General features: G+C 33.4%; 1 protein-coding gene across 2 annotated transcripts; it reads right to left on the bottom strand.

The window, feature by feature from the left end:
* Nucleotides 1–1,558: 1,558 nt before the first annotated feature.
* LOC124919943 (cysteine-rich receptor-like protein kinase 10) lies at nucleotides 1,559–8,902 on the bottom strand. Of its 2 annotated transcripts, none has more exons than XM_047460312.1 (7): nucleotides 8,014–8,899; nucleotides 3,298–3,447; nucleotides 3,090–3,205; nucleotides 2,690–2,900; nucleotides 2,362–2,599; nucleotides 2,118–2,265; nucleotides 1,559–2,029 (listed from the first exon to the last, which is right to left on the bottom strand). In XM_047460312.1, the coding sequence occupies exons 1-7, from the start codon at nucleotides 8,858–8,860 to the stop codon at nucleotides 1,694–1,696; spliced, it is 2,046 nt and encodes a 681-aa protein (XP_047316268.1). In that variant the 5' UTR covers nucleotides 8,861–8,899; the 3' UTR covers nucleotides 1,559–1,693. The 2 variants fall into 2 exon arrangements, with proteins under 2 accessions (XP_047316268.1, XP_047316276.1); XM_047460320.1 differs by lacking the exons at nucleotides 1,559–2,029; nucleotides 2,118–2,265; nucleotides 2,362–2,599; ... (1 more) ...; nucleotides 3,090–3,205; nucleotides 3,298–3,447 and adding exons at nucleotides 6,060–6,530; nucleotides 6,619–6,766; nucleotides 6,863–7,100; ... (1 more) ...; nucleotides 7,588–7,703; nucleotides 7,794–7,943 and having other exon boundaries at nucleotides 8,014–8,902.
* Nucleotides 8,903–9,734: the final 832 nt, after the last annotated feature.

Here is a 9,734-nt window from a genome sequence, read left to right as displayed (position 1 = left end):
CTTTAAGGTCACGAGATGAGATGTTGAGCATTGTTGAGCTAAAGTAAGGGTAAAAATGAGATTGGTAATGTTTGAGATTTTTGATTTGACAAAAGTGAAAGTATAAAGTTACTAGATGAGAGGTCCATTGAGAAATAAAATTTGATGAGATATGTGAGAAGATGAGTTGTTTTACCGAAATAAAAAAATGTGGATTGAGAGTGTTATATTTTTTATTCTAATATATTATTCGTGATTTATTAAAAATTTTAAACATAGAAATATATATTTTGAAATTATTATATTTTTTAATTGAATTTATTTTATTTATATTTTTATCCATGCATTGTAGAAATTTTCCTACTTTGAATATTTTTTTTTAAAACTATTTTTTATGATTAAAAATAAAAAATATTTTTTATTTTTTAAAAATAAATTAAATTTATATAAATTTTTAATATTTAAATATATAAAATGAGTGATTAGAAAATGAAACTATAAATACAAAAATAATTGAATTTAGAGAAGAAAAAAAATGAGAAAAAAACACTAAACATTGCATCAAATGAGCTGTACTAATATTCTATGGATGAAAATGAAGGAAGATAAGTCCGTTGACTGACTTTGTAAATTAATTACCAATACGAGAAAACAAGAGCCCACCATTCTATTTTCTTCCAAAAGCTTTTACGAAGGAGAGAGAGGATGAAAGACCCATTCAAGTCGTCGGATAGATACTTTGCTCCCAATTTTTTTTTCTATGTTCTTTCAAACAATTTTTTTTACTGTTTTACCCTTCATGTAAGAGGGAACACTAAGACAGGAAAAAGTTTGGGAGCAGAAAATTCCCACGGCAAACCTTCATGGTTCATTTCAAAATAACAAATAAAAGGTCTTCAACTTTGAAACAAGTGAAAAATTAAATATCTACTTTTAAAAGTACTTGTCAACTAAAAAATGTTTATAAACTGTCTGTTAAGGAGCTCACAAAATGTGGGTGAAACCTTGAATCCTTCACAACCAAAAAAAAAATCCAGCTAATTTTCAAATGTGGACGAAATTCCAATTAAAAAACTATTAAGTTGAACCAACTATTAAGTTGAACCAACTGAATCAATTACAGGGCTGCAATCTAATATTCCTTTTTACATAAAAAAAGTACAACAAATGACTTACTAAGTTACTTTACTCAAAATATTATAATGATCTATGATTCTTTTAAGAGTTTAATAACTTATATGATCATAATTTAATGTAAATGAATTATTTCAAAATATTTTTCTAACATTTTTTTTAATGATTGAACAAGATAAATAATATTATATACATTTATTTATGAATAATACATAGTAGCATAATTAATTATTTTTATTTAAGACATCTTAAATGAAAATAAAATGTTAGATCTTTTATAAATTTACTTCAAATAATAAGAATTAAAATTAATAATTAGTTTTTTTTAAAATATTTCAGGTATTTGAGTTTGAACTTAGAAAAAATATTTATAAATTATAATTTATCAGAACAATGTCTCATCTATATAACAAAAACTACCAATCCTACAACTTTATAAAACATTTTTAAATAGACCCAATATTATATTACATAGGAATGCCACCTTCCCAACTCAAAACAAGATATTAAAACATCAAAGTGCATGTAGAAATAACCCTTATCATTACACATTTTACAAATTTCAATATAATTCAAACATCTATCTAGGGTCAAGTTCAGTAATAGAAATATCATTGACCGAATGAGGAAGACCACTGGACTTGATTGCAGATTTATTGGATTCGGAACTTTCCATGGCCGGCAGCACCATTGTGCTACGGGGGAAGAAGGCTGGTTTTTGAGGTGCTTGTATTGACACAGATTGACTAGTTAGCATCATAACAACAGTCGACATTGATGGTCTGGATTCTGGATTTTCGTGCACACACGATAACCCTATAAGTATGCATCGGATGACCTCGTTTCCATTGTAGGATCCTCCCAGTGCAGGATCAGCAAATTCCAAAGGTGCACCATTGCTCCACAATTTCCATGCCTATAACAAGTTAACAACACAAATTTATCTAGTAAAGAACATATTAATAACAATTGTAACTTTAATTTTTATGTGGATGTACACTTACATAGCCTAGTAGGTCGATGGAATCTTCATGGCGAAAATTGATGTTCTTCTTCCCACTTATAATCTCCAACAACATGACTCCAAAACTGAACACATCCGACTTCACGGAGAAGTGCCCGTGCAATACATATTCAGGTGACATGTAACCGCTGTGTTGTGTTTAAATACGAATAAAAATACTTCAATACTAAAAATATTTAAACAAATAATTCAAATCAATCCACAATTAAAATGATATTACTTACAAGGTTCCAACAACTCTACTCGTGTTTCCTTGAGTTTGATCCCCGCCAAATATCCTCGCCATGCCAAAATCTGATATTTTTGCATTCATGTCTTTGTCTAACAAGATATTACTAGCTTTTAGATCACGATGTATGATTCTGAGTTGGGAATCTTCGTGAAGATAAACTAGGCCGCGGGCTATCCCTCCTATGATTTTGTACCGTTTGGACCAATCCAGTTCCTCTTTCCGCTTGGAATCTATATAGATTTCGAGAAATCGCGACAATCAAAAACTTGAAATTCGATTTTGGTTGAAGAGACGCTACAAAATTTAAAGATAAGACATACCAAAGAGGAAGTAATCCATGCTTCTATTAGGAACATACTCGTAGATGAGTATCTTCTCTTCTCCTTCGAGACAATATCCTAACATTCTCACTAAATTCCTATGTTGAAGCTTTGCCACTAACATTGCCTCGTTCTTGAACTCTTCCACACCCTGACCCGAGCTTTTCGATAACCTCTTAACCGCTACAATGTTTCCATTTGACAATATACCCTACAAACATTCCATTTAACATCATTCTTTCATGAAAGTATATATAAGAACATATATGCCATTATTTTGAAGATGAGTTATTTGGATCATCAATCAAAATATTAAACTACCTCTATTTTAACATAACTAACCCACAATATAATGAGAGATAATCTAATTATATATTTATCAAACAATATCTAAGTTTACCTTATAGACGCATCCAAATCCACCTTCACCAAGCTTATTGGTGTCGGAGAAGTTATCCGTGGCAGCTTGTATGGTAGCAAAATCAAATTGCAATGACTCTGCTGTAATGTCAGTTCCTATGTATGTAAAATGAAAATGGGTGTTGGCGAAATTCTGTAACGAGATGATAATGAAGATGAAGAAGAAGGTTAATTATGTTATCAATCACCTGTACTAATTGTGATGTCTTCTCTGACAGGCTGGTATTTCTTCTTCGATCTCCTTTTCATGAAACATATTCCCGCAATGAAGAGCAGAACAGAGACTCCAATCGGCACGATTATGGCTATGAGCACTGTCGATGAAATCCCTCCCTTTCCTATAAAGTAGACATTTCCGTTATTAATTTGTCTACCGTTAGTCTCAGGCGGGATAATACAATCGGTTACCTGAACTGTTCGACAGCGTCTGAGGAGGAGGAGACGGTGGCGGAGGAGGCGGAGACGGTGGCGGAGGAGGCGGAGGAAACGCGGTGGAATTGTAGAAACTATACGTTTCGTACCTGATATTGCAACTCGGAAACAGAATTCTGGCGCCGCGATTCCCTAGGCAGCAATTTGGAAGCGTTGAAAACGAGTCCTGGAGGCACTTTGTGCAGCCGTCGAAAGAAATATCCGGCGTGCACTGAGCCATCACAAACAGCGGCTGCAACACCGCGTAGGTTGTTTGCGCCACCGCAAACTTCTTACCCACCAAACCGCTTCCGTTCGCCGCCCTCAACGTCACATCTGCCGCTGTCTCTGACAGGAATTTCGTGAAACCCTCTGGATCTGTCACGTTCTGGGTATTCCTCAAAATAGCTCCAACCCCTCCGTCGGAAATCGAGATGATCGATTGGTCCGAATACCGAAGCATGCATTCTTCGTACCAAATAACGACTCTCTTTTCAGTCGGGCAATAGGTGCTGACAACCTGTCTGGCGGCGGTGGTGACGCAGTCCTGGCAAGATTCAGGTGAAAGGTCTCCACGGCAGAGGAAGAGGCCGTAGACTGTGTCGTTAGTTGAGTGGCCGACAGTGGCGTTGTAGAAACCGCTTGGCACAGTGGAATTTGAAGATAGAGTGGAGAGGAGAAGGTTTAGGTTTGAACGGAAGTTGCTATTTGATGTATAAGTTGTTGTATTGGGACAAATATGAAAAGCTTAGGTGGCTGTTGCTTCCGATTGGAGGCTCAAACAGCAGCAAGTTACAAAGAGAAACACCAATACTCTAAAATTGAACTTCAACTTCAACTTCATGTCTTTGATTACAAATTAAGAAACCATAATCGATGAAGAAAGCTGTTTTATAGCTGATTGTTGAAATGGTTTGATAGGAGAGACGACTGACGTCTTTATGAGGGGGGCAAAGCATTTCATTGTGATCGGTTATTACGAGTTAAAATCAATTGTGGACCCTAAAAAGACTTCTTATTCCAAAAATTATGTAGGTGTAATAATTTTTACAAAATTAATTTTACTCAATTTTCTTCGTTTTCTTTTTCTTTTTTCTCAATCTTTTCTATAGCCGATTGCAAGAAAGATCTATGGAATTCAATCATCGTTAGTGTTGCTACAATCGATTTTCTTCAGATGTGGCGCGGTTACATGCCGTTTTTCTCAAATGCGACAGAGTCTTAGCCCTGCATCACGTTCTGCCTAGTTTGGTGGTGTTTTCCTTGTTTTTTTTCTCCAAAATCATCATCTTTTCTTCTTCGTGGTTTGTAAGTTTGTTTGGTAGGAAGAGAATGGAATAATTCCGTTTACGCAAATTACGCAATTTATAATTTGCGTCAACGCAATTTATAATTTGCGTCAACGCAATTTATAGTAAAATAGTTATAGTATATAGTAATTATTTTCGCGTCGTATAAGTGACTATGATTCGATAGAGTTATTTTAAAAATGATTAGTAAAAATAAATTTTAGTTTCTTGTTGGTTTTATTTATAATTTAATCATACTTAAATATTAATTTATATCTCATCAATTATAATTCTCAATTATTAACTAAAATATTAAAATTAATTTTATTTTAAAAAATAATCAAATTAAATTTATTTTATCATTATATATTAATATTTTATAAATATTTTACTAAATATATATATATATATATTTTAATTATTACTACTCAATATTTTTTTAAATAAATTAAATTTATTCCTATGAACCTAAATGTAATAAACTCTGTGTTTATTTATTCATTAAAATGTAACTTGTATTAATTTATATTTTATTCATAATTGTTTTTTTATTTAATATAAAATTAGTATTTTTCTAGAAAAAATTAAATTTGAAAATTTTCATTAAAATGTTACTGGTATTAATGTATTATTTAATCATATTTTATTCATAATTATTTTTGAAACATCAGAGAAGTTGAATTTTGAATTAAATCTAAGAAAACTGTCATAAAAAAATTAAATAATAATACTCCCATCGCATTCCTAAGTCTTCCTCAGACTTTTCTAAGTCTTTGATTGAATGCAAACAGTAATTTACTTTAGTCCCGTCAAAATCAGCTAATTATCATCATCTTTAATTTATTAATTAGTTTTAATAACAGCTAATTTTTGTTATTAACAAATTAATAATACTTTAATATGTGCCAATATTAGGTTTGATCGGATTACAACGCATTTTTTTACCACCAAATTTTTAAGAAAAAGTTTGCAATTTTTTTTTTTATATTTTATCAATATATTTTTCAACTTATAATTTATTTTTGATTTTAATAAAACAAAATATTTTTATATATATATTTTTCCTAGAAAAATTGTTGAGTTTTCAATAATAAGAATTAAAATTAATATATGTATATTAGTTTTTTTTTTTAAAATATTTCAGGTATTTGAGTTTGAACTTAGAAAAAATATTTATAAATTATAATTTATCAGAACAATGTCTCATCTATATAACAAAAACTACCAATCCTACAACTTTATAAAACATTTTTAAATAGACCCAATATTATATTACATAGGAATGCCACCTTCCCAACTCAAAACAAGATATTAAAACATCAAAGTGCATGTAGAAATAACCCTTATCATTACACATTTTACAAATTTCAATATAATTCAAACATCTATCTAGGGTCAAGTTCAGTAATAGAAATATCATTGACCGAATGAGGAAGACCACTGGACTTGATTGCAGATTTATTGGATTCGGAACTTTCCATGGCCGGCAGCACCATTGTGCTACGGGGGAAGAAGGCTGGTTTTTGAGGTGCTTGTATTGACACAGATTGACTAGTTAGCATCATAACAACAGTCGACATTGATGGTCTGGATTCTGGATTTTCGTGCACACACGATAACCCTATAAGTATGCATCGGATGACCTCGTTTCCATTGTAGGATCCTCCCAGTGCAGGATCAGCAAATTCCAAAGGTGCACCATTGCTCCACAATTTCCATGCCTATAACAAGTTAACAACACAAATTTATCTAGTAAAGAACATATTAATAACAATTGTAACTTTAATTTTTATGTGGATGTACACTTACATAGCCTAGTAGGTCGATGGAATCTTCATGGCGAAAATTGATGTTCTTCTTCCCACTTATAATCTCCAACAACATGACTCCAAAACTGAACACATCCGACTTCACGGAGAAGTGCCCGTGCAATACATATTCAGGTGACATGTAACCGCTGTGTTGTGTTTAAATACGAATAAAAATACTTCAATACTAAAAATATTTAAACAAATAATTCAAATCAATCCACAATTAAAATGATATTACTTACAAGGTTCCAACAACTCTACTCGTGTTTCCTTGAGTTTGATCCCCGCCAAATATCCTCGCCATGCCAAAATCCGATATTTTTGCATTCATGTTTTTGTCTAACAAGATATTACTAGCTTTTAGATCACGATGTATGATTCTGAGTTGGGAATCTTCGTGAAGATAAACTAGGCCTCGGGCTATCCCTCCTATGATTTTGTACCGTTTGGACCAATCCAGTTCTTCTTTCCGCTTGGAATCTATATAGATTTCGAGAAATCGCGACAATCAAAAACTTAAAATTCGATTTTGGTTAAAGAGACTCTACAAAATTTGAAGATAAAGACATACCAAAGAGGAAGTAATCCATGCTTCTATTAGGAACATACTCGTAGACGAGTATCTTCTCTTCTCCTTCGAGACAATATCCTAACATTCTCACTAAATTCCTATGTTGAAGCTTCGCCACTAACATTGCCTCGTTCTTAAACTCTACCACACCCTGACCCGAGCTTTTCGATAACCTCTTCACCGCTACAACGTTTCCATTTGACAATATACCCTACAAACATTCCATTTGGCATCATTCATTCATGAAAATATATTTAAGAACATATATGGCATTATTTTGAAGATGAGTTATTTGAATCATCAATAAAAATATTAAATTGCATCTATTTTAACATACTTAACCCACAATATAATGATAGATAATCCAATTCTTTATCAAAGAAGATCTAAGTTTACCTTATAGACGGATCCAAATCCACCTTCACCAAGCTTATTGCTGTCGGAAAAGTTATCTGTGGCAGCTTGTATGGTAGCAAAATCAAATTGCAATGAGTCTGCTGTAATGTCAGTTCCTATGTATGTGAAATGAAAATGGGTGTCAACGAAACTCTGCAACGAGATGATGAAGAAGAATTAAGAAGGCTATTAATGTTATCAATCACCTGTACTAATTGTGATGTCTTCTCTGACTGGCTGATATTTCTTCTTCGATCTCCTTTTCATGAAACATATTCCCGCAATGAAGAGCAGAACAGAGACTCCAATCGGCACGATTATGGCTATGAGCATTGCCGATGAAATCCCTCCCTTTCCTATAAAGTAGATATTTCCGTTAATTGTTTACCCGTTATCTCAGGCAGGCGGGATAATACAATCGATTACCTGAACTGTTCGACAGCGTCAGAGGAGGAGGAGGAGGAGGAAGAGACTGTGGCGGAGGAGGCGTAGACGGCGGAGGAAAGGCGGTGGAATTGTAGAAACTATACATTTCGTACCTAATATTGCAACTCGGCAACAGAACTCTAACGCCGCGACTTCCCCCGCAGCAGCTCGGAAGGCTTGAGATTGCGTCCTGTAAGCACATTGTGCAGTCGTTGGAAGAAATATCCGGCGTGCACTGAGCCATCGCATAAAGCTGCTGCAACACCGAGTAGTTGGCTTGCGCCACAGCGAACTTCTTGCCTACCGAGCCGCTTCCGCTCGCCGCCCTCGTTTCCACGTCTGTCATGATCTCCGCCAGCGCCTGCGTGAAACCCTGTGGATCTGTCACGTTCTGGGTATTGTACAGAGTAGGCCGAAACGAGCGGTCGACAATCGAGATGATCGATTGGTCCGAATACCGAAGCATGCATTCTTCGTACCAAATAACGACTCTCTTTTGAGTCGGGCAATAGGTACTGACAATCTCTCCGGCGGCGGTGGTGACGCAGTCCTGGCAAGATTCAGGTGAAAGGTCTCCACGGCAGAGGAAGAGGCCATAGACTGTGTCGTTAGTTGAGTGGCCGACAGTGGCGTTGTAGAAACCGCTTGGCACTGTGGAATTGGAAGATAGAGTGGAGAGGAGAAGGTTTAGGTTTGAACGGAAGTTGCTATTTGATGTATAAGTTGTTGTATTGGGGCAAATATGATAAGCATAGGTGGCTGTAGCTTCCGATCGGAGGCTCAAACAGCAGCAAGTTACAAAGAGAAACACCAATGCTCTAAAATTGAACTTCAACTTCATCTTCATGGCTTTGATTACAAATTAAGAGACCATAATCGGAGAAGAAAGCTTTTTTTATAGATGATTGTTGAAATGGTTTTATAGGAGAGACGACTGACGTCTTTATGAGGGGGGCAAAGCATTTCATTGTGGACGGTTATTAGGAGTTAAAATCAATTGTGGAATTATTATGGACATTTGACTAAATGACCCTAAAAGACTTCTTATTCCAAAAATTATTTTGGTGTAATAATTTTTACATAAATAATTTTACTCATTTTTCTTCATTTCTTTTTCTTTTCTTTCTATATTGAATTCCTTTCTACAAATGATTTTCTTCAAAAGTGGCGCGGTTACATGTCATTTTCTTCAAATGCGACAGGGTCTTAGCCCTACATCGCATTCTGCCTTGTTTAGTGGTGTTCTTCTTGTTTTTTTCCATTCAGAATCATCATCTTTTCTTCTTCGTGGTTTGTAAGTTTATTTGGTGGGAAGAGAATAGAATAATTTGCGTCAACGCAATTTATAATAAAATAGTTCTGGTATAGTGGTAATTATTTTCGCCATCATATAAGTAACTATGATTCGATATAATTATTTTAAAAATAATTAGTAAAAATAAATTTTCGTTTCTGGTTGGTTTTATTTATAATTTAATCATACTTAAATATTAATTTATATCTCATTAATCATAATTCTCAATCATTAATTAAAATATTAAAATTAATTTTATTTTTAAAAAATAATCAAATTAAATTTATTTTATTATTATATATTAATATTTTATATATTTTACTAAATATATATATATATTTTAATTATTACTACTCAATATTTATTAAATAAATTAAATTTATTCCTATAAACCTAAATGTAATAAAGTCTGTGTTTATTTATTCAT

This window comes from Impatiens glandulifera, chromosome 1 (genome assembly GCF_907164915.1).
Source record: "Impatiens glandulifera chromosome 1, dImpGla2.1, whole genome shotgun sequence".
In the NCBI taxonomy this organism is placed as follows: domain Eukaryota; kingdom Viridiplantae; phylum Streptophyta; class Magnoliopsida; order Ericales; family Balsaminaceae; genus Impatiens; species Impatiens glandulifera.
This window is presented reverse-complemented; position numbering and strand designations above follow the sequence as displayed.

Excerpts from the sequence above, each read along its gene's own strand:
- LOC124919943 (XM_047460320.1), bottom strand. The coding sequence starts at position 8,860 with ATGAAGATGAAGTTGAAGTTCAATTTTAGAGCATTGGTGTTTCTCTTT. Across the intron at positions 7,944-8,013 it reads GACGCTGTCGAACAGTTCAG|GAAAGGGAGGGATTTCATCG; the intron begins GTAATCGATTGT and ends TCTACTTTATAG. Across the intron at positions 7,704-7,793 it reads AGACATCACAATTAGTACAG|GAACTGACATTACAGCAGAC; the intron begins GTGATTGATAAC and ends TCACATACATAG.